General features: G+C 39.4%; 1 protein-coding gene across 5 annotated transcripts in view; it reads right to left on the bottom strand.

Annotated features, from left to right (window-relative positions):
• Positions 1 to 26,375, bottom strand: part of LOC126183889 (myb-like protein O) — a 97,297-nt gene that overhangs the window by 8,750 nt on the left and 62,172 nt on the right. For 2 of the 5 annotated variants that reach the window (XR_007536822.1, XM_049926205.1), the window contains exon 4: positions 23,282 to 23,336. The exons of the other annotated variants lie outside the window; for them this stretch is intronic. Coding sequence is in view for 1 of the 2 variants with exons in the window: in XM_049926205.1 (XP_049782162.1) it covers positions 23,329 to 23,336 (8 nt within the window). In the remaining variant the exon portion in view is untranslated. The remainder of the gene's footprint in view (positions 1 to 23,281; positions 23,337 to 26,375) is intronic. 5 annotated transcript variants of the gene reach the window in all.

The raw sequence follows: 26,375 nt of genomic DNA, 5'->3' as shown, positions 1-26,375 counted from the left end.
GATATTTCTTCTGTTCTGAAGAGCAACACCAAATTGGACAAGTCTTAAACAGACATAGGATTAAAATAGTCTTTCATTCACTTAAAGAAACTGAAGAGATGTTACTCCCTGTGAATGATAGTTCAAGATCTCAGGTGATTACAATATTTCATGCGAAAGTGGCGGTAGCGAAGTAGGACAATCTAGTCAAAACATTTCCCAGAGTTGTAAAGAGCAGTGGTGGCACCCCATCAAGTACAGGGATATGCTGTTGCTGAATGGAGCATTAGGAATAAGCACAAAATATTGTTTGTTCAAATATGGATTATAGCTTACACTTCAAACAAATGGGGGACCCCGTCACCACAGAAGTAGCAGAAATTGGAATGTGTGTCAACAATTTGAACAGAGATACAAAATTCACACACAGCAGCGTGTCAAAGCAGGCACTTGACAGAGTCTGCAATGGAGTACACCCTACAATATATGTCATGATAGAAACAACAATACTGCAAGTGACATTTCATTGTTGGCACCAATGTAATTTCTGATGGCAGAATTATTTTCCAAAGATCAGATTTGATGGAGAACTAAAGCAACAAGTGTGCACAATGAACACAAAGTTAAGCACTTTCTGGACTGTAGTGAAAGCTACGTGGGGCCTGACATGCATAGTCTTTTTGGAAAGAAATCCTCAAACCTCCTCCCCCCAGGTGGCCATGACTGCTAGTGAGGAGACATTTAAACCAGGTATAGGAAGTTTGAATCTTTGTGTATAAATTTTTTTTATCATATTCTTTAGTGAGTGTATGAGGTAAGGTTTGTGGTGACCCATCCATCAAACAGCATTAAGCTTGATCATGGGTAAGACATACCCAAAAACAAGCACTATGAAATAAAAAACAAAATCTTTGTGATCTAAGGCTGTCCCAATGTATATACTGCTTCCAAGGTTCCCTGGTGTACTGTTAAATCTAATCGTCAAAGATATATAATATTTCAGTGAGGAACTGTTCAGCCATCATCAGGTGATGATGATTCCATCATTGACTTTCAACAACTGGATATGATAGTACACTCAAAAACCTTGGAAGGAACAAAATCTTTGCTGTTTCGATTAACTAAGTTTTATGTATTGTCATGTGACAAAAAGTAGCACAATAATTAGAATGTTTTAGTTTATTGTTTTTCTGATACAGTTGAAGTAAGAAATGGGGGGAGGGGGGAGGTTACTTTACCCATAGCTCCAATTATTTCTCCGTTTTACCCCTCCAACTAAAGCTACGAGACTGGTGCCCAAAATTGAACCAACAAACAGAAATTTTGCACAGTTGCATTTATTTTGCCTCAAAACAATATAAAAAGATGTTAGTGAAGTAGACACAATGTAACGAATGCAGAATGTAAGGAACTGCAACATACTTAACAGTAAACAAAAATGTTCTTAGTTTTTTCCAACTTACAGGATATGTACACACATTCTGACAACTGGTTAATGTGCTCAGTATGGAGTGTGGCCACCTCTGACAGCAATACAGGCCTGATAAGGATGGAGCATGCTGTGAATGATGACATCAGTTTCATGTTGAGTCACACGATACCTGACACCAGTTTAACTTTGCCGATCCCCCTGTGCAATTTCATGAAGAGGTGTTTCCTCCTCGAATAAGTCTCTTTCCACAATGTTTGTGTTCCAAAATAGTGTTCCACATTCCCTCCAGATCCAAATCCGCTAAGCAACAGTGTCCAACCTAAATCGGGACTCATCTGTGAGAAGAATATTGGCTCACTGTTTGAACATCCACGTGGCGTGCTGATGACTCCACTCTAGATGTTCCCTTCTGTGAAGATACATCAGAGCTACACACACACAGCAGGTTTTCAACAGTAAAGACCACTCTGCCGAAGCCTTCTGTATGCTGTTTGCCTCGATTCATGTCCACTGGATGCTGCAAAGTCAGATGCCAATTTGCCACACAGTGCAACGGCGGTACTATTCTGCCCTTACAGCCAAATAATGGTCTTCTGTTTCTGATGTCACAAATGGTTGGCCCTGCCCTCGTCTTCGGGATACAGTTTCGATCTCTACAAACTGTCACCACATTCACGAAACAACAGAATGATTCACATTAAGTCACCGGTCCACATGATTTTGCGACTGTTCTGCTTCCATTCTTCCTATGGCCCTCCACCACAGAGAATCTGGTAGACATCTTCACTGTGCATATTGCACCGTCTATGGTATGTGCACAGTGACTGGATGTGGGTCTACCTGGTAAACACTACATCGTCTGATAGGTGTCATGACTTCATTGTTGGTGTAGTTGACCGCTGACCGGAATGCCATGTTCCTTGCAGGACACAACTGTACGGACATCTGTAGACAGTTTGTATGACTATATAATGAATTACACAATGGACCAGGCAATAGCGGTTTTTTGCTTTAATTTTTGACTCCAGTGTATTTGGTTGTATTTTGTATATGTGCACTTCTGTAGCTTATTTATCAGTAAATTAAAGGTTTATTTTTGTCACTAACCAATAACTTATGAACTCTTTCACTTCATGTTTCACAGTAGTGAGCAATATTTGTAACAACATCTAGAAAACATCTGCTGTGTGTGCTTAAGTGTCATTTTAATCTCAACCTGGTGTAATTATTCCTTTAGTGTGTACTTATATTATAATCAAATTTAAATTAGGAGTCCAAGACAATATACAATCACCCCTCACATTGGACATAAAATTCAATATTGGCAGAGTAGCAGCTTATGACTAATGCTTTTTTGCTTTTTTTTTCACTCCCATGCAATTTGGAGAACCAACAGATAACAAACATAAAAAAAAATTGACTGTCAATGAAATCCACGACAGCTGTGGGCTATGAAAAATTGACATCTATCTGCATCCCTTCGTGCTTGATGTCCCCCCAAATGTGATAGCATCTTCCAGTAGGATAAGAGTCTGTGTCACAAGGACAGAATAGTGCTACAGTGGTTTGAGCAGCTCGACAGTGAACTTACATTGATGTCTTGGTCACTAAATTCACTGAAATTAATCTGATGCAACATATATGGGATACTATCAGGCGACAACTCCATTCACGCAAACCGTCGGCCCATAATCTACAGGAACTGTGCGAAATGGCACAGAAATCCGGTGCCATACACCTTCAGAAAACCACTGAGGACTTGTCAAATCCATGCTATGCAAAATTTTCAGCTGTATTGTTTTCCAAAAGTATTAAACAGATGGTCATAATGTTTGGGCATGTAATGGTATGTAATACAATACACTAAGACATAGACAAGAAATGATTTTAAAATGGAATACAACCTGATCACCATAACTGGTTTTAACCATTTGTTGGATTCTTTAGGCATTTAACACAAATAAAAATCTGTTAACTTTTTGCAGAAACATCCATTTAAAAGCAGTTTTCCTGCACAATGAAAATGAAACACCTCCAATTTCTCTAGATTCTGAAGCATACTATTTAAAATATTCACTTCTTTTCTATATAAGGAAGGAGTGTTTGTTGATCTGAAAATCTGTGAAGTAACAATTCACAACACTTTCAGTTACTGCTTCAGTGCAATAAGAAAGCAGTGTAAAACTGTTGTTAAAATAACCAAGATATTCTAATACAATATCAACAATTAAGCTATAATGTGCATCTGAACACATATTTTACTCATTCCTGCTTGGTATGTTTCCTGGAAGCCATCGCACAGTAACTGATGTACATGGGAAGACATTCCACCAGGACATTTTAGGTATGGAAAGAAGCTATCTGGGTAGATGGAATACGTCAACGCTATCTGGAATCTGTTATACAGTGGGGAAGTATTATCACTATTAAAGGGCGGATTTTAATGTGCAACACCTTTCCAAAAATATAGCTATTATCTCACAGATAGGTCAACATATGCATCTGGGAACATGAAATCAAACTAAATAAACACAGTTTGTTGCACCTTTTGTGAGATTATCACATTTTGCACTTTTCCCCTTTCTATTGCACACTTAAGCACATTTAAGCACATTTTTAATAGATCACCGCACAGCAAACCTTGAGATTGAGGGGCTTTTAATACAGGTTTATTCTGTCCTCATGATCCAGGCGATCAAGCCAAGATCCCTGTTCCCTGAGAGAGACAACGTTCCACTGTCACACTGCACCATTCATAGAGCTTACGGTGACAGGGGACACTGGCAGCACTTACCAGTCCCCAGCTCAGGAGTCCCCAGGTCGCCAAGTGGTCACCCAGCAAATGAATGCCAAGGCCCTGAAGGCAAAAAATCGTGTCGAAGGTTAAGAAACAGAAGTTGTGTGCACTTTCAGAAGAATTCAAGCTGATGGCATCATTCTGCAATGTGCCACCTGTGAAGTAAATATTGCAATTGATGATAGGCATCAAAGAAAGAAAATAAACCACCACATCCAGAGCAACAAACATTTAAAAAAACATTGAACTTCGCAAGCTGGAATTCAAACAAACTACTCTGGTACACTCCTTCACTTCATGATCTGAAAAGCAGCAGTCGCTGAATGGGTTAAGTGCAGATCTTGCCATGGTATTAATCCAGTCAGAATTCCAATCCATAAGGTAAACAATACTGCATTCAAACCATTTCATGGCAAGTACACACAAAAGGTCAATATCAGATGAGAGCACTCTGACAAAGTTACAAACACCTAAATTATGACAACATTTTAGAGAAAATGAAAGCAGTGGTTGGCAAACATGAATTGGGATTCGTTTTAGGTGAAACTAATGATGAGCTGCAAACATATATTTTGAATATGTTGGTTTTTCCATTATCTGCTGAATGGGTAAACCTTATGCTTTTTAAAATGTACCAACTTGAGAAGACAAATGCCTGCATGATAAAGTAATCGTTCAATGACTCGTGCATGAACCTGTGCCTAGGGGCATACATTACGAAAAAGTCAGGCTTGTGGTGACTGACCACTGCTTCTGGATTTCCAACAACTGAAAGGTATGTATCACAAACTCAACCTTGTGACATTTACTGCACACAGTCTACACCGTGTTTGAGAAAGTATTAGGGAAAATTACTGCATGGTAAATGGCTTCATCGTTGCTGTGACAATCATTTTGGTAAGGGCTCCCAGTTGTCAAACTTTGCATCAACAAACCTTCCATAGTTTCCTGTCATCACTAAGACGGGGTACTGGTGCAAGGTGCACAGTTCTCTTGTGTGAAAACTTTGATAAAATGAAACACTTCATACGTGCCCTACACTCCGTGAGTGCAGCAGCCATCATGCAGGCCCAACAAGTAGTAAACAACAAAGACCTAGATTTGGAACTTTTTGCAGTGTGTGGTTACAAATATTTGCCTGATGTAATTCAGAGTTTTTAAGAAAGTATGGAGGAGGAGGAGGAGGAGGAGGAGGAGGAGGAGCAGTGGTAGAAGTTGATGAATGTACGGGACATCCTTCACGGATTTTCTAAAGACAAATTAAAATTACATTTGAAGAACAATATAGATGTGGAAACCTTCGCACCTTTGAGAACTTCCTTTGCACGTGCTGACAAGATATGCTCCATTGGTTTCTGAAGATGATGAGTAGAGTTTCTCCACATATAATGAGCTACTGAGCTCGAAGTGCCAGTGACTTAGTGTCAAAAATATTGAAATAATATATGTAATCCAGTACAACAGAAACCTTTAAAGGGGAAGTTCATGCAGCTGGTTTAAACTTGAATAGAATAATTTCATCACCACCCTTTTTTACACCTATCTGTACGTATTTTCAGAACCTTTTCTGTCCATAATTTGCACCTTAAAATCCTTTCACTGATTATTACTGTGAAATATGAACTTAAGCCCACCTGAGTTCATAAGACAAGGCTAGATAAACTATCTTATAATTAAAATGCACCATCATTATGTCTTTCTAAACATAAGCAACAATGTCGTGTTAATTTTTACTCAAAACATAGTGGCATAATGGTAAAGCGAAAGTTTAAAAATTTTATATGAAAGTAGTGATGTCTTTTGTGATGTAATATGCCAGTGTTTTATGACTCTCCATAGCAACAGAACATTCATTTAATTTGCAAATTTTTTGTACAAAATATAGGGGTAAGCAAAGCCGTCCTCAGCACCACAGTGTTTTATTACGCATAGTCCTACTGAAATTGGTATGAACTTGTCTTCCTTCAGTCTTTGGACTGACTGACTCACCCCATTATACAGTGACCTACAGCAAGGGTGCCCACGCGATAGTCTGTAGGGGTATGGGGTATACACCTGGGGCTATGGAGTATTTTTAATATTTTGGAAGATGAATAGTGACTCGTAAGTAACCATAAAAATGTTCCAGTTCCGACCCTGTTAAAAATCTGCACACTGCAGACTTTTAAATAATTTTCTTGAAAGAAAAACACCTGACTATACCATATACTTTTTCCTTTCCCTAAGAGATAGGGGGGGGGGCGCTTGCCCCTGGGTAAGGGCATCCTTGACCTGCAGTTTAATGTGCATTCTGAACTACAGTGACATAACATTTTTTTTACAACATTGCTTGCGGTGGAAAAATGATAAATGACAGATCAAAATCACAAGACTGACCAGGTATCAAACCTAAAACTTTGAATCAGTAGTCTTAGACTTACCACTGTGTCATACAAAAAACAAGTCATTTTATTTCTAACCCAGTTTTATAACAAGGAAAAATATTTGATCACATTTCTGAGAGGGAGAGGGAGAGGGAGAGGATTAATTTGTTTTAGATACAGGTGAAGTATTGTGTGAATATCATTTAAAATTTCTTAGGTAAATGGTTAACATGTAGTTACATTTTGAATGCAAAATCAAGTAATCTTTAAAATTAGTTGATACATTCAGCATTACTGGGATGTCATCTATGGAACACAAAAATTTCTGCTAAGCTGGTGTCTCAAATGCACCAAACACCTTATTTGTGCCCTTAGTGCCGGAATGCACATCCAGACCCTTTAGGGACACTACCCATGCATTTGCAGGGCACAGCAGCCTGGTTCAATCAAAGCAATCACTTCCAGAACTTGAAAATTTCTCCATGAATACAATGCTCTTAGCCATAGAGACAGGAATCATGGACACTGCAACATCATTTGATGTGATGCATTGTTTATGATTGTGAAATATTATTGTTTGAAGTTGTACAGAAATCTCAATCCAGCCAAACTAATTTACATTTTGCAATTGTTTCTCTATATCACTCCTCACAAATGTCCAAACTATGGACTTCAATGAAGTCTCCTCAGTTTCCTGCCAATTCCCCTGTCCAACTGAGACAGTCAGTCTCAAGGAACCTCAGATTTGAAGGAAAATTTAACCCTAATAAAACCCGAGCAGTACGAATAGTTAGAAGTGAAATAATTTTTTGAAATATGCACTAGAGTGCTCAAAATAGGCAAAGTCTCCAACTTGGTATCAGGGACAGCTTTGTAGAAACATAGTCATATAAATCTGAGATTATGTCTCCAGGATTTCCGTAAATGGAGATGTTACCATTCAGTATCATTACCTCGAGGTTGAAACAGAGTATTAAATGTTGGATTATTGCTTCAAAACCTAGGTGGTGAAGTCTACCATCATCAAAGAGATATCATGGCCTTGGACCAGGAAGACAGATCTGAGTTGCCTCTTTTCATGAGTTAGTAGAGTTGTTGGTGTTAGTTCATTTAGAACCCTGACAGAATTTTCTACCTCAACTGCACTTCAAATTATCACACTCACATTCTTTTAATGTATACGATTGAATACCTGCCTGAAACCACAAAGAAACCAGTTTTCAAATGGGGAAAAGGCTACTTCACATCTGGTTGAAACGAAATCATATATGCTTCCATTAACTATGTCCACGCATAAAATCCCTACTGGGTTACCTTTACAGATTGGATATCTGAAAATTATTTACCTCTTTAAGGAACTCTGGCTAAAACCTCTTCTTGCTTTGTTCAGCCATACTTCTTGCTTTTGATCCCTACAACACAAACAAATATGAGGTTTTCTACACAGTGTTGTGCATCACTCGTGTTGCCAGCCTACCCTTGTCTGCTCAGCCGCCATCCTCACTCCAACGCGGAAAAGAAAAACTAAACTAAACTCCTCGCGAACAGGCCATGAAGGCCCAACGGTACCGACCAGCCACCATGTCATCCTCAGCCCACAGGCGTCACTGTATGCGGATATGGAGGAGCATGTGGTCAGCACACTGCTCTCCTGGCCGTATGTCAGTTTCCGAGACCAGAGCCACTACTTCTCGATCAAGTAGCTCCTCAGTTTGCCTCACATGGGCTGAGTGCACCCCACTCACCAACAGCGCTTGGCAGACCGAATGGTCACGCATCCAAGTGCTAGCCCAGCCTGACAGTGCTTAACTTCGGTGATCTGACGGGAATCTGTGTTACCACTGCAGCAAGGCCGTTGGCCCAACTTGGAAAAGGGTGTCTTCTAACACAGCCTGAAGATTTTAGAATAGATGCATCAATAGTGTAGTGAACCAGTCTAATTGTGTGAGCTAGATAACAATGGACAGCCCTTTGGTTGAAAATTAGTTATCGCATTGCAGTGCACACAAGCCATTTCTCACAACATCAGTTTCAATGACCTCCTTTTGGAGTTTATTCTGTCCTTCAGATGTATTTAGAAAAGGAATGAAAATTACTGCCATCCACAAGAGAAGGAAAAGAGATAAGGACCAGTGTCTGACAATTGGACTACCATTTAACCACTAAGCCACATGTGGCAATATTTTCTGCATTTTATCTCCTTCACACTAGTCTACATAATGCACAACAATTTGATTCAGTAGTGACATGGGTTAATCACCTGGCTATTATGCTGATGTACACAAATAATCTTCAACAACTATTATGTTGACTCATTAGAAACAGTTTTTGGTATATAAAAGCATTCATCACCAAGGATAGTAAAATTTGTTATTGTTCTGCTAATGTCAAGGAAAATGGCAAACAAAAGCAGCAAGTAAGTATACATATGCTAAATTTTGTGGGCCAGGCTATCAGTCACACGGGCATTGGTACAGGCAAAGTAGCCAGTTTCTGCTTCGAGTCGACTGAGCATGCTGCTGCCTCAGAACAGGATGTAGACTTCCTGCCCCCACTCCTGTTCTACGTCACTTCATTCAAGCGCCCAACGCCAGCGCGCTTATCAATGGATTACGCAACCAAAAGCAACTTGATTTTAGCCCGCTCGGGGCCTAGTAATACTAGGGCCCCGAGCTCCAGGCTGCCTCGGTGAGCGGCTAAGTCCGCTTCAAGGTCACACGCCTATAAGGCGAATCACACAGCCATGCTCCTCTTTGCATATCTTCTACGACGGTACGGCATGGCTGTGTGCTCCGTGCGGCTGCTTCGAGTCGACTGAGCATGCTGCTGCCTCACAACAGGATGTAGACTTCCTGCCCCCACTCCTGTTCTACGTCACTTCATTCAAGCGCCCAACGCCAGCGCGCTTATCAATGGATTACGCAATCGAAAGCAACTTGATTTTAGCCCGCTCGGGGCCTAGTAATACTAGGGCCCCGAGCTCCAGGCTGCCTCGGTGAGCGGCTAAGTCCACTTCAAGGTCACACGCCTATAAGGCGAATCACACAGCCATGCTCCTCTTTGCATATCTTCTACGACGGTACGGCATGGCTGTGTGCTCCGTGCGGCTGCTTCGAGTCGACTGAGCATGCTGCTGCCTCAGAACAGGATGTGTGATTCGCCTTATAGGCGTGTGACCTTGAAGCGGACTTAGCCGCTCACCGAGGCAGCCTGGAGCTCGGGGCCCTAGTATTACTAGGCCCCGAGCGGGCTAAAATCAAGTTGCTTTCGGTTGCGTAATCCATTGATAAGCGCGCTGGCGTTGGGCGCTTGAATGAAGTGACGTAGAACAGGAGTGGGGGCAGGAAGTCTACATCCTGTTCTGAGGCAGCAGCATGCTCAGTCGACTCGAAGCAGCCGCACGGAGCACACAGCCATGCCGTACCGTCGTAGAAGATATGCAAAGAGGAGCAGAATGCCAGTTTATAAGACAGTGGATACATTTTCCATAACACCAAATGAGACTGGTCAACAGGAGTTGCATGGCTGTGTGATTCGCCTTATAGGCGTGTGACCTTGAAGCGGACTTAGCCGCTCACCGAGGCAGCCTGGAGCTCGGGGCCCTAGTATTACTAGGCCCCGAGCGGGCTAAAATCAAGTTGCTTTCGGTTGCGTAATCCATTGATAAGCGCGCTGGCGTTGGGCGCTTGAATGAATTGACGTAGAACAGGAGTGGGGGCAGGAAGTCTACATCCTGTTGTGAGGCAGCAGCATGCTCAGTCGACTCGAAGCAGCCGCACGGAGCACACAGCCATGCCGTACCGTCGTAGAAGATATGCAAAGAGGAGCCTGGAGCTCGGGGCCCTAGTATTACTAGGCCCCGAGCGGGCTAAAATCAAGTTGCTTTCGGTTGCGTAATCCATTGATAAGCGCGCTGGCGTTGGGCGCTTGAATGAAGTGACGTAGAACAGGAGTGGGGGCAGGAAGTCTACATCCTGTTCTGAGGGAGCAGCATGCTCAGTCGACTCGAAGCAGCCGCACGGAGCACACAGCCATGCCGTACCGTCGTAGAAGATATGCAAAGAGGAGCAGAATGCCAGTTTATAAGACAGTGGATACATTTTCCATAACACCAAATGAGACTGGTCAACAGGAGTTGCTACAAGGACCTATTACTTTTGTTGGTTGCAAGATTCAATTTTCTTGTACTACAACAGAAGTAGTCAGTGGCAATGCATGGTTAACTATTGCTGTTTTGAGAGGTACTGACTCTCCACTTGCTGGATTGGAAGCCTATAATGAGAGGGACATTATTTCTTATCGCACTTTTGCAGTTGGTGTTACTACAAGCAAGCAAACAAGTGAGGTGTTTGTGTTTACATGGCAAAAACCATGTCGGACAATCACATTACAGAGTATATTAGGACTCGTAATCATTCCATGAATGATGCAATGGAGAATTTGTAAATATGAAATGAAATGTACAGATACCTGCTTAACCTGATATTGCTGATTTTAGGACCAGATGATTAATTTATGCAACACTTCTGCAAAAATAATTTTTGAAATATGTCAAATTTGATTATTATTTTTCTATAGAAATGTAAATGGTAGAAAACTGTTTGTTCTGCAATGTATAAATTCTAACTGGGTATAAAATTTGTTGAGAAAATTAATGATATCTGCTGCCTTAAAGCTTCTAAATGATCCCAAGTGCTTTCAGTTTGCTATTTATCTGAGAGCTAACTTAACTTCTAAATGATCCCAAGTGCTTTCAGTTTGCTATTTATCTGAGAGCTAACTTAACTTCTGGAGCACTTCCAACAATTTTGTAGTGAGTATACCAGTGATCGCCACTCTTAACTTTGTTAATTCTACGTACTTTGTTGCCACCACATGTGAAACGTGAAATACATGCAGGTATCATATTCTAAACTTCTATGACTCCATAGATAGAAGCAGTTTGTGGAACTCTGCATACGCAATGACATATGAGGTATCAGTATTTTAGGAAACCACTTAAAATTAAGAAGTTTCAGCTGAGGTAGATTGTGACTACAACCAGTACCAACAAAACGTGGGGTTAAATTATGTAGAAAAGACATTACACATTGGCACATTTCCCAGAAGAATGAAGTACTTCCATAACAGCACAAGTACCCAAGACTGAACTAAAGAATGAATGTAGCATTTAGAAGGGAGAACTTACAATAAAAGTATAATTGCCTTAGTATTTACCCTGTTGCCAGAAACCGTATATAAGCTTGTCTGAAAGTTTGTCTGTTGCAAATGGTAATTTTGATCTGACTTCACTTAATACCTCTGAATACTTCCTTTTCAGACTTCTTTTCACTCTACAAAAGTGATAGAAATCCAACAGAACCAGATGCAGGGAGTAAGATGGATGGATCTACTGCCATTTTGTTTGTGGCCAAAAACTGTGCTACACTCAATGCACGTAAGCATTTTTGTGGTTGAGAGGAAATCTAGGACTGTCAAAATGTAAACAATTTTCTTTTTTTTACTGCCTGACATAATAATTTCTCACATCAATATGAGGGAAAAATAAAAGTTTCCAGGTTATAAATGATGGATAAAAATTTCCTGAAATCACACTGAATCAGCTAAGGAACTGCTCTACAGTTAAAAATGAAGGAAGATTAATGTTTAACATACCACTGATGGCAAGGTCCTTAGAGATGGAGAACAAGGTCAGATTGCATGTTGATAGCAAGGAAGAGCAGCCATATCCTTTACGAAAGGAACCAGCCTGTGATTTACCTTACGTGACTTAGGAAAAAATGAAAACCACAAATTTTCATGGCTAGATGGGGTTTTATTCCTAGTCTTTCTACATGCAAACATGTTCAGGAACTGTTGTCTTGTAACATAAAACGTATGCTGGCAAGCTATCAGCTGTGTAAAATTACTGAAACTGTGGATTTCTAAGTTTGGCTTGGTTGAGGGGGCCAAGGTGGGGCTGTAGTGAGCCAGTGGAGGCTGAGCCAGTCATAGTGACCAGGGCCAGGTGGGCGCCAGCCATGGCGAGCAAGTTGGGACACTCAGAAGCTAAGTTTTACCACAGTCTGGTGGAGTTCGGTGAAGTAGTTGGTTCAAGAACTAGCAAGTGGAGGAATGTAAAGACACTAAGAACGGTGGCTTCAGCAGCATGGCAGACAATGGATATTCTTAAATATTTTGAAATTAAATAGTAATTCACACATTCGTCATATCCCAAAACCAACCACATCAGCTTAATCATGGTCCTAAGGTGCATGTAATGACTCTTGAATATAATATATATTATAAAACCAGAGGAGTCACATCGTCGCCATAGCTGAATGATAATGAACAAATCATTAAAAATTAATAACTTTTGAGCATTTCAAGTGACCTTGACAAACCAGTACTGAAGAACAGGTAAACGTGTCAGAGCATCACAAGTTCCACACTTACACAGAAAATGAATGAAACATGAAATCCCTTGCACCTTTCCCTATGTAACAATGAATAGTTTATTATGTGATTTATTATTTAAGTAATGAAATGTTAATTTGACCTATAGTAAAGACACTCATTTGAAAGTAATAACATGCACATAAAACCTAAAACCACCATTAAATGCAGCACAAAGAGACACATCTATTGAGTAGGTCATCTTTATTGTTTATCATGTATTAATAAAAATTTATTTGTGATTCATATTGTGCAAATGTGTGCAAATTTAATGTTTCACTTTATTGTGCATGAACTATTAGACATATGACATTGCATATGGTCCGAGAGAGACCGGAAGGGAAATAAGCTTTTTTTGACATATACTGTATTTGTGAACAGTATAGATTTTAAATGGAGGTCCATATTAGATATTTTTTGTTTATAGTATGATTTGGTAATGTTTAATTAGTATCTGGGGAATCTGCTACCATCTTTAAATACGCAATCATGCAATCTTTGGTGTATTTCATTTATTATTTTTGTTATTATTATTATTTTGTGGTTAAATGCACATTTGTAGGACTGCCATTTTAATTGTCATTTTTATTAATATATTATTTTATTTCAACTTGTAATTTATCTGAATTCACATAATTTTTGCAGCAGGTTTAGCTTCTGGTCTGGCAGACTATGCAGACTTTTTACAAAAAAAAAAGCACAGGTTCAAGTTTAAAGTGAAAACAATACTGAAAAAATGAAATGAATACTGGTAATAAGTCTAAAAAGAGTGAGTGAGTGAGTGTGAGTGTGAGTGTGTGTGTGTGTGTGTGTGTGTGTGTGTGTGTGTGTGTGTGTGTGTGTGTGTGTGTGTGTGTGGGCGCGCGCACGCTCAAAAGTGTCCATAAGATTTATAACAAATGATTTTGTGTGGTCATGTCAGACTGCATTACAGAAACATGCAAATGAGAAATTTAAAAGGTTTTAAGGGACAAAGATGAGTTAACAAAAGGACTTAAAAATGAAATCAACATCTTAAAAAAGAAATACAGTTGTCTAAGTAAAAAGATGCAAATTTAGAGCAGCAACTACCTCAAAGACCACTGTCATTCGAGCAATTCAGATGTATATAGTGATACATGGCACTGACCTACAAATGGTGTCTCACTAAAGGGTGTGTGAAACAAAACAAAGAAGTGTGAACATATTACGTGTCACAGATATGTTCGCTGTTCTTGAGCTCAAAGAAAAATGGAGCGAAATGAACAATGATAAAACTGTTTTTCCTCCTCTAGAATTGAACAACAGAATGAAAACATGACAAATGAACAATACCATTATTGGTACTACAAATATCTATATGAAGAATGACCCAGACAGACAGACAAAAAATGTACATAAAAATGAAACACACACTGGGAAGAAGAAAGAAACAAAAACTGGTGTATACTGAGACAACCACACAAAGGGACTTTCTCAAGAACTTAAAAGCATTAGTAATTCACTGGCAGTAACACGTATGATAAGGCCAGGTGACAATTCCAAAGAAGTGATGAGAAGTGTTGTGAAAAATGACCATCTGAAGAGGACAATGTAGAGATTTTTGCTGCAGCAAATGACATTTACAAAAACAGAGCAATGAACTTGTTTAAACAGCTCTTAAGACTTCTATCACTTAACAAATACAAATATCATATTCGTAAACTTTGGCCACTGATATCACCTGCTAGGATGCTCACCTGTAAACAAAGAAATTCACAGCATAAATAAAAAACAAAAGCCCATGTAAGATGTTCAGTAATGTCAAATTAATAGAAGTCAGCAAACTTGATACAGCATGTTTCTCCAGACTTGGACTTCACCAAAACAGTAAAGGATATTGCATGTTAGGAAAGTTGATAAGTGAAGCAATTAAAACTAAGTCCCAAAAGACAGTGATAGAACTGGGGTGGTATGAACCACATACAGAACCCACTACTGAACCAACAGAGGAACCACCTCAACAGAATGCAACAGCAGTAGACCAGCCAGAATTGCAGATACAGTCACATCAGTAGCCAAAAGGAAGGATAGTGCTACCTCTTATTACTCTATCAGAAGCAGGGATGTGAGGAGCAGCAATGAAGATTTTTTATGGACCATCACGCCCCAGCCAACGTCAACAAAACAGTAAATACAGATGCATTAAGTTGCTTACCTACCATTACTGATGACAGAATTTTACTTGTGCATCTAAATGGGCAATCAGTAGGAAACAAAATAGATTAAATAGATTAATTCCTGAACTCAAACCCATGCTATTATTGTTGCACACAGTGTAGTACGGGGTAGAAAACAGAACAATTTTATTAAAACTCACTCAAACTGCCACAGGCAAATTCAAGTCATGCCAGATACAGAGTCTGAAGAAGGAAGCAAGCCAGTATGTCACAAGTAGGACAGATCGACAACACTGTCTGTCGAGTAAGGGTACACAGAAAAACCAAGCAATGCGAGACAAGCATTTTCATTAGCATTAACTGTGTCTATTTCATAACAGCACATAGCAAGGGATCGGCACAGTAGTTAACAGCCTGTTAAGTAAATATAGCAGAATAAAGAGAGACATTCGGTCATTATGAACCAAGCCTTGCATCATAGGCTCACGATAGCTCCCTTTAAATACTCCAGCTCTCATCATGAGTTGATCATTGAGATTGAAGGCATTCACAGTAGTAGCACTAGATTTCATTTTTACAATACTGTAGTGAATCTATGACATAGATGTCCAGCACATTCTATGCACTAGCCATTAATGTACTCAAGATGATGGTCTTCACCTGATGAACTTCATGCCGGTTGCCATCTACCGTCTACTGATGGAAAAACTGTCTTGTGACAACACCACAAAGTGCTACCAATACCAGACTTCACTGTGGAAGCCCGCAGCAGGGGCTCTTTGGGTCCACAAGCCTGTTCAACACTCCTTCAGGTGCTGACAGCTACCAGGGGTAGGGAGGATACCACTGACCACCCAACTACCTGCACCAGGAACATTCTGGGTGGGTCATCAAGCGTTGAGTGGGACCGAGTACACTCCAGCAGCCAGCAAGAGAACCACTTCAGACTGGGCACTGGCTGTGTCTGCTTGCATGTAGTGACCAGGGTTGCTGATGTCTTCTCCTGGCATGCAGACACTGAGGTGACTCTACAGAAGTCAACTAGAATCCAACGTGCAGCTGGATGAGCAACAGCTGAGGCTTATGCAAATGGACAATGACTCGTAAACAGTGCGAACAAATAACTGAACTCCAATAATGTTTTACTAATGTTGTTGATGCTTCCTAGGTCCGAAACAGCTATCCTGACTCCATGCAGAGATGTCTCTGCTTGGTCCTCTGTAAATTGGTGTCAGAAGCATGGTCTCCGTAGCTGTCATTAGTGGATTTGGCAGAAGTGTTCGAATCCAACATCTGGAATTGAGAGGAATTGGTCTGCATATGTCACTTCGCAGCAGTAACCGCAATGCATTAAGTACAAAAGAGATATTTTTTTTTACCTTTTTTGGTTATGATATGGCAAATTTTAGGCATGCTGATGGGGACACTATGTCAAAAAAGCACCTTTAGTGATATGAAATTGTAAAAAGACATATTTAGTACCAGTGAGATGTACTATTTGCAATTTAGCAGGTCACAGTGAACCAAGCAGTAAGTTCATATCAGTAACTTGTTCTACTTGTAGAAATAGTCATGCAGCATACAAGTGTTGTGAGTCTCTTGGATGCTGATAGGCAAAAGAAGTAGTTGAGTCTAGGTTCATACATTGTAAGTTGTATTTTTCTCATTTGGTATATGTTGCTCTGTTGGAAGCATATTTTCAAAATAAATATAAGTTAGTGGTAAATTACACAAAAATGCTAGGTACTAGGTGAACTATTATTAGCGATAGCATAATCACTCCGACAGAGCAAGTGCTGCAGTTGTTACTGTAAAATGCTCAACAAAAGTTACGCCATGACGAATTGATGGTTCAATTAGAATCTTTTTGGTCTGAGCGAGAGTCGCAGTCGGTTCATATGAATTTAAGTCTCCAGTAGCAAAGCCCCAGTTTTCAGTATATCTTTGAGCAGCTAACCTAATCACACCCTTCCCCACCAAAACAACAGATGACATAACAGTGTTCATTAATGATGTATTGGGTGTGGCCAGGATGAGTAATTGGTCACATGACACTTCTCTGTAGATGGCCAATTTACATCTTATGGGTGAAGCCAAGACATACGTGATGTACTACAAAATGCTGGGCAAATACATTTCAACACTTAGTGGAAAGTTCACATCAAAGACACTGTAATCAGAATAGTGCTAGGTCTTTTAGAGAAAAGTTGAGTGGTGTGACACAAAAGGCAAATGAGACTGTGGACACTTTTTCAGATAGAATCCATAAAGTAAATGTGCACATATATGAGCTGACACGGAGTCCAAGCAGATCGCATCATACTCAAGGAGGCAGAAAACAGAGCCTTCAATGTGTTTCTTCTAGGAATTCCTGCACAGTTTTTGCAAAGAGTATTAACAGAACACCCAGAGGATTCGGCTACAGCACACATTTACAGGAAATAGATATTGCTACCAAAGTACACAATGATAAGCAAATTTTTGTTTCTGGAAAGAATTGCTATCATTGTGGGAAGAAAGGGCATTTGAAGGCACAGTGCAATGAACCATACTGTTACAGATGTGGGCCTTTCGTCCATCAGAAAATTAGTGTGGAAATAGGAAGCTATGTAATGGAACGAAGCAACGGAAAATGTTAAACATAAACAGGGGTGTTTTGCCTGTCAGAAAACATTCCCAGCAAGGAATACTGCAGACACTAATGTGCAGATGGATTGTTGTTTGATGAGCTTTGTAAATGGTAAACAACGTACATTTTTAGCCGATATTGGTACAAATGTATCTGATCAGTCTAGACCTCATGGGTAGGGGAACACTAGGGACCCCCAGGTATAGCTTACATGGAGTGGAAAATAATGATTTGTTATTATTGGGGACAATTGGGAACAATGCAGCTTGTTTTTAGGACTGGAACTGTAGAGTTTCATGATCATATGGAAGTGTTGCCAACTGTGGGGCAACTGCATTCCGTGATTCATGGACTTTACTTCCTGGGTAGGCATCATGCAAAAATTAATCTTTCACAGTGCACAACTGAACTTCTTTCCAATGAGTCCAATGGCTGTAAATGTTTAGGTGTTGCATGGTACACTGACTCCTAATGTGTCACCAACTGAACTGTGCATTGTTATATTGTTATTGTACCAAATAGGTCAGTTGATGGTACTCGAAAATATCAATTTTGTTGTGATTACCATCACCTGAACACACAAAAAACAACAGATGCGTATCTGATCCTGAACATCATGGATACATTAGACAACCTAGGAAGGTATAAATGTTTTTCAGCAATTTATGTTGGAGATGGTTATCACCAACTGAAAGTGTTTCCTGCAGATAGAACCAAAACAGCTTTCACAGCATTTCCAGGTCGTTACCAATATCAAAGAATGCTTCTAGAGTGAAATTTTCACTCTACAGCGGCGTGTGCGCTGATATGAAACTTCCTGGCACATTAAAACTGTGTGCCAGACCGAGACTTGAACTCGGGACCTTTGCCTTTCGCGGGCAAATGTTCTACCGACAGAGCTACCCAAGCATGACTCACGCCCCATCCTCACAGCTTTAATTCCGCCAGTTCCTCATCTCCTATCTTCCAAACTTTACAGAAGCTCTTCTGCGAACCTTGCAGAACTAGCACTCCTGAAAGAAAGGATATTTCGGAGACATGGCTTAGCCACAGCCTGGGGGATGTTTCTAGAATGAAATTTTCACTCTACAGTGGAGTGTGCGCTGACATGAAACTTACTGGCAGATTAAAACTGTGTGCCGGACCGAGACTCGAACTTGGGATCTTTGCCTTTCACGGGCAAGGGCTCTACCGACAGTCCCGAGTTCGAGTCTCGGTCTGGCACACAGTTTTAATCTGACAGGAAGTTTCATTACAGTTGTTTATTGGATTATGCAGTTATTATCATAAGTTTGTGAAGGGATTCCCTGAAATTACCCAGCTGTTAGATAATTTGCTAAAAAAGGTGTTTGTTTTCAGTAAACAACAGTGTCAAGAATCAGGTGCCAAGCACAAGAAAATATTAATATCAGATCCTACATTAACATTCCCTGACTTTGCACAAGAATTCATACTTCCATAAGATGCCTCCAACAATGCTTTGGGCTGTATTTTAAGGCAGAACGTTGATGAAAAAGATGATCTCACAGCAGATGCCTCCAAACAATTGAATAAGACAAACTATTTATTTCACAGTTGAAAAAAACAATGTTAGCAGTTATTTACAGACTCTCTTATTTTTGTCGCTGTTAGTATGTCAGAAATTCAAAATGGTTACACACCATGCGTCTTTTAAAATGGTTGTTAGGGTTGAAAGGTCCATAAAGTCATTAACAAAATAGGCATTAAAATTATGTGAGTTCAACTGTGAAGTAAGCCAGGAGTGAAACACATGACTGCAGAGACCCTAAGTAGGAAGATAGCAGTTTTACAAGTGGTAGGTGGAAGCCACACAGATTGAATAAATGCACAATCACCTGACAGTGAGTATCAACTATTTCAAACGTAACCTCAGTTTGTAACACAAGAAGGCTTACTATGCAGATTTACTAAGTGTGGTTCTTGCACTGTAGCTCTTGCATTACTGACAATGGAAGTAATGCATCAAGCACACAACCATGTCTTATCAGGTCACACTGAGGGAAAAAACAGCTGACAGACATGTAGCTGAAAGATTTTGGTGGAGAACGCATTGCAGTGATGTAGAAGAATATGCAAGAAACAGCATCCCACATGTGCAAAGAGCAGATTCAAATCATCAGAAAGTTCAGTTACAGACACAACCACAAGCTGACAAACCATTTTCTATGCTAGAATTTGTTTTCGGACATTTCAATAGAACACAGGCAGGTAATGAATGTGTGCTTACGGTGTAAGATCATTTCTCATGATATTTGGTTATGGTAGCCATCCCAGATCAGAAACGAGTAGCGCAGCCCATGGTAAACAACTGGTTACTGAAATTTGGCATGCCAGAAACCATTATCACAGACCAGGGCACTAACTCTGTATTGGACCTAATGAAACAGTTAAGAAGTTACTCAGTGCATGCAATTCGAAAGTTCATACTGGAACTGGCCTCTCGCTGTACGAGGTAGTATCTGGCTGAAAAATGCCGTCACATTTTGATGTAATTCAACCAAACTGGGTCCACAGGGTGAATCAGTGAAAAATTTTGAGAAGAAGGTGAGAGAAATTTGGCAAAGGGTAAAGCATGCCAATACGAAAGCTTTAGAGAAGCCAAGATCATATTAGGCAATGAACGAGTAAACTGCCACAATACGGAACAGGACAGTGGGTGTTACTAGCTAATCCATATATCCCAAAGGGCAAAATGAGAAAGTTTTTAACGAAATATCACGGACCTTACCAAGTTATCGAAATAACCTCATCAGTCAACATAAAATTACAGTCAACTGGAATTTCTGTAGTCCATGTGAGCAGAGTCACACTGATTAGAGGTGAGACTGATGCACTGTCACACATTCCTTCAACTGTTGCAGAAAAAGAAGAACCGCCAAAGAAAAAGGAACATTAGGCAATGTTCCTTACCCCTTTAGGTCTAGGAAATAGCGTAAATTTCATGCAAATGTACATATGGTATTTGTTAGTTACTTAGGTTAGTCTTAATTTTCTTTACTGGTCATGTTCTGTATTTCTGTATTTGTATAAGGGAGGGAATGGTTGACAGTACTTCCTTTTCTCTCTGATGGCTTACGAAGATGTTATCCGCAAAACTTTTTCTGAGTCTAGTACTCCCATACTATTGCAGAGGTGGTGTGATATGGAATCAGCCTCTGTACAAAGGATGTTCTACTAATGAGTCACAGATGGACAATAGTGTTTACATTCAATATTTGGAAAATATGGAATGATGTACAAAGACTACAGGATATGTTTACAGTGTTACAAAAAGAAGTAGACACAGAAGGATTATGGGAAGATATGCAGAATGAGTATCTGGGATTAAAACTTGTAATATCTCTTTACATTCGATGAATTATTCTGATACAATTCTACCCTTGAATGACGTTTACTAATTTTCTATCTTCATACTCGCAGAATCCATGCGAAAAGTAGTTCATACAATAGCTATGCCATGAGCGCATAAGTATTCTTTGTAGTACTCTCTCTGGTGGTGGTTAGAAAAAAAAAGAGAGGGAGCTTCTGAGATTGTCTTCGTGCCGATTAGCATGAGCTTGGTTTGGAAGAACTGTAATTTGATTATTGAGATTTATCACAGAAGATAACTGATACGAACTGTACGATTAAAAAGGAAATATATATATATTGCTCCTTCAAAAAAAGGTGTGTGTGTGACATTTGGGAATTAATGATATTTATCGATATATTGCGTAGTTGTTAATCAGAAGGGACTTCCAAAAGACTGGATATGAACCTGCATTTAATAATCCAAGAGCTCCATTGCTTCTTCGGAAGGTTAAACTTCATCAAAGCCAAATATCCGCTTGATCTGAGGTTTCCCGACTGATTATACAACGCTCCCAAAATTACGAGGCATTTTATTTGTACAGATTAGCAGACTGCCGCAAAGCACGAGCCTGCAGAGAAGAAGAACCATCACCTGATTTCATTCTAACAAGTAAAATTTCAGAATCATTTTGGAGTGACTGAGCTATGACTGTGTTTCCTATCATGAATGATTGATTGCTCGAACGAATTGAAAGCTACAGAATTACGTAGATAGGGAAAAAAATTACAAACTCTCATATGAGAAATTGAAGACTCAGTTGCAACAGTTAGCAGAAATGGTACAATGAATGGCAATTACTAAAAAACAAGGTTGGTTAGATGCAGGAGGGAAACTGTTGAAAACAATGTTTGGAACAGAGGATGATGAAAAATTTAAACGGCACAGTTGGCAATGTACAAGAGTTAGTGAGTCAGCAGAGGATACAAAAGCAAAAACAGATTGGCACACAACATGCATACGAAACATGAAGAAGGGAATACTCAATGTTACTGAAACAGTACAGAACTTACCAACAAAATTAGAACAATATGCGCAGAACTCTGGGACTGTCTTAAACAGTGATCTAGAGAAAATAAAAACCTGGTTAAGCACACCAGATGAGAAAGTGGTAACAGCTACATCGTTACAAACCTTAGCAACATAAGGATGAGGTCGAAACTTTGCTTGAAGCAGTCCATCATGCTGCTCATGGACAACTGAGTGCAATGTTATTAAATCCACATTAAATTTAGATGATATTACAGAAAGCACAAAAAGACTTTCCAGAGGTACTACAACATGTCATGCCTATAACCAGTAAGAATATAGTTTTATTTATTCATGTATGTAATGTAAGAGTGCATACTGATCAAGCCAGGTTACATAATAAAATACAATTCACAGTAGTAGATGTAACGCACAATGCCAGTGTTACAAGGTTAATCTCTATCCCATTAAATGGATCGCAGCTGCAAAATGGATACAGATACAAACTCAAAAAATATTATTACTTTCTAGACAAAGAGATGCTAATGTCATTATGTCTGCAGTAGATTTAAAAGATTGTATTAGACAAAATGTTTTTATTTGTCCAACAAGGGTTATACAAACAAACAATCCATCAAGTGAAATGCAGTTGTTCTTAGGGATAATGGAAGCAGTAGAGTGCGAGGAAATAAGTTTTAGATCCACTGCCAAAATTCCAGAAAATCAGAGATAAATGGATTTCTTCTATAAACAGTAGTTATCACTCGCTATAAAAATTGTAAACCAACCAGGATAATGAAACTAGAATTGCAGGGCAATAGAGTGTTAATTAATGGAACTAGATATGAAATAGGAGAAACACATTTTCACCTTCCATCTACCATCATGGACACAACAATGATTAAAGTGTTCTGACCAATGTTGTATTGTCCAGAGGAACCACCAAACATATTACCTAAACAGAACCTAACTTTTATTAGCAATATCTTAGTTTCCACTTTGCTACAATACCTAGATGAATTATTAACTTCAGAAAAGGACACATTTCAGTCAGTCAAATAATGCAACACGTGATACAATATTGTGAGAAACATAGACAAAATACAATTATTTTCAGTGTCTCAACGACAAGCATAATCTTGGTTCAAGTGTTCATTTGTGCAACTTACTTTTGTGTAAAGCGTAAGATATCTCATTCAAATGAGGCCACCATCCATCAGATACCTGTGGAATGGATACAAACTAGTAATAAGTAATGTAAGTGGAAAGTGTAAATAGTGTATGCAACCAAGACAGAATGACAAAGTAGATTAATTAAGCTAACTAAGATTCAGGACTTAGGTTGAGAAGCAACCCAGAACACAGTTATAGAGTAACTTTAAAAAAATAAAAAATACAAGGCAGGCATAGACTAATTAGTAATAAGTGAAATAAAAGGAAAATCCCTAACAATTTTTTTCCAAAGAGGTGGGACATGTTGCAGCACAGAATAATAAGGGGCAGAATTTAGAATAAAAAAATTATTAAAACTCACTCATATCGTCACAGGCAAACTCAAGGCATGCCAGAAACAGAGGCAGAAGCAGGAAGAAAGCCAGTATGTTGCAAGGTGGTCAGATTGACAACAATGTCTGCCGAATATGGGTACTCATTCAGCAGAAATGAGACTGCGACAGAAAACCGAGCAAAGCAAGACATCCATATTTGTTAGCTCATAAGACACATAGCAAGAAACTGTATCTCTTTCAGAGCAGCACATAGCAATGGACCAACACAGCAGTTAAGTGAATATAGCAGAATAAGGACACATTCAGTCATTATGAACCAAGCCTTGCGTCATAGTCTCATCCTAGCCTACTTTGAATACTATGAGCCTAATCATGAGTTAATCATTGGGATCTATATTATTCACAATAATAGTACTCAATTCCATGATTACGAAACTGTAGTGAATCTATGTCCCAGATGCTCCAGCACCCTCTACAAACTAACTAAAGATGTGCTGAAGATGATGGGCTTCACGTGATGAACTTCATGCTGCTCACCGTCTACCATCTACTGATTGTGAAACTGTCTGTCTTCTGACAACACTACATCCCAGGGGGCTGCCAATACCAGATATCACTCTGGAAGCCAGCAAAAGGGTGGCTTCTATGTTCCTCTTCAACACTCAGGCACCTTCAGATGCTGACATCTACAAAAGGTAAGGAGGAGATCAACCGGCCACAAGATCATCACCATTGGATCATCAAGGGCCGTCACAGAATTCAGAGTGAGATTTAGTACACCCCAGCAGCCAGCACGAGAACCATTTCACACTGGGCAGCGGCTTTGCCTGCTCACCAGCAGTCCACTATGGTGCCAGGGATACTGACAATCTCCTGGACATACAAACACTAAGTTGACATGACAAACGTCAGCTAGAATCCAATGTGCAGCTGAATGAGCAACAGCCGAGGTTGGTGTGAAGGTACGATGACTTGTAACCACTGTGAATAAATAACTGAACTCTTATAATGTTTTACTAGTGTCATTGATGCTTCACAGACTCCCAACAGCTATCCTGTCTTCACACAGAGGTGTTTCCACTCATCCCTCTATACCATGTTTTTTGTGCAAATGAACACTGGCTTACACCTTCAGAAACTAGTCTGCATTTCCCAGAAGGATATGAATTAGCAATTTCACATTGTAAAAGCAAAAGCAGAAATGAAGGAGTTGATATTTTAATAAGCAAAAACTTTTACACTGAATACATAACACAAAAATTTGATCAATTTTGCAAGAAACAACTTTTTAAAATTGTTGCAAAAATATGTCCAAAACCGAAGTTGGTGCTTATTTCTATTTATCACACCACAGTCTCTGATATGAGTCAGTTTATTGACCAAATCAAGATTCTAAATATATATCTGCTGGCAAAATATTGGCACCACAAGATAACATATGTCAGTGATATTAATACTGACATTACACATAAAAACTCACTGTCACCATTTTTCAAAACCTGTTAAGATAAAACATCTTGTACTGTGGGAATGACAGGACTCAAGTGGGATGGAGTAGGCCTATATAATTGTGACAACAATGATAATGCTTTTAGCTTATTTAATAACATACTAACAAACTTAATTCAAATCTGTTGCCCACAAGTAACTAAAAAGGTGAAAATAGATGGTGCACCAAACAGAAAAAGCAGAACAACTGGTTCACACATGACCTGCATAACCAGAGAAACATTGCTGTTGCCCTACATAAAATGGATAAAACTGGTAACTTAGAATTGAAACAGAGGTTCAAAGAAGCCAGGAAGAAATACAGGACCAAAATACAGACAGCAAAAAAGAGAGCTAATGACAATTTCATTGAAAATTCCAGAAACAAATGTAAAGCTGCCTGGAAGGCAAGAAACACAATAGCTGGGACCCATAAAAACAGACACACAACTCCAATATTGCCAAAAATACTAAATGAATTCTTTGTAAACAGCACTAAGTGTGAAGCTCCTACTACCTCCACACAAATGATGCAACTCCTAGAAGTACTTCCCATAACATATCTGACTCAAATAACTTATCTTTCAAACGGAAATAGGTTACCTACCAAACTATACACAAACCTACATTGCTCTTACAGTGAATTACCTACCAAACTATACACAAACCTACATAGCTCTTACAGTGAAGATCTCTATGGCATCTTAATCACAACAACATTTTTAAATAATGGAAACTCCAGGTTGGAATATCGACAATGTAAGGAAAAGTTAGATTGCTACTTACCATAAAGATGACACGTTAGGTTGCAGACAGGCACAATTAAAAGACACTTACACATTAGCTTTTGGCTACAGCTTTCACGAGAAAAAGAAATAGAAACACATGCCATTCATCCACATAAGCAAGCACTCCACACACACACACACACACACACACACACACACACACACACACACACACACACACACCCACCCCTGACTGTCAACTCTGGCAGCTCAGATTGGCTCACGCACCAGGATGTATGCGCAAATGAGTAAAACAAATCACTGGGCTTTTCACGGATTTCCTGGTTAAAAATACTTTTTTTGTGGGTGTCTTTCACCCCAGGTGAAAGTACAGTTCTTCCACAGTAAGTGACTACATACTTTCCCTCAGAGCTGTAAATCTTATTAATCCTTTGAACAGTAAAAATTTTGTAGACCGGTGTAGACCTTTGCAGCATGTTACAAAACAAAACTTTGCAAAAAAACTTGTTTTGGAAGGA

The sequence above is a fragment of the Schistocerca cancellata genome, chromosome 4, assembly GCF_023864275.1.
Source record: "Schistocerca cancellata isolate TAMUIC-IGC-003103 chromosome 4, iqSchCanc2.1, whole genome shotgun sequence".
Lineage (NCBI taxonomy): Eukaryota > Metazoa > Arthropoda > Insecta > Orthoptera > Acrididae > Schistocerca > Schistocerca cancellata.
The sequence above is the reverse complement of the archived record's forward strand: the minus strand, read 5'-3'. Positions and strand labels throughout refer to the sequence as shown.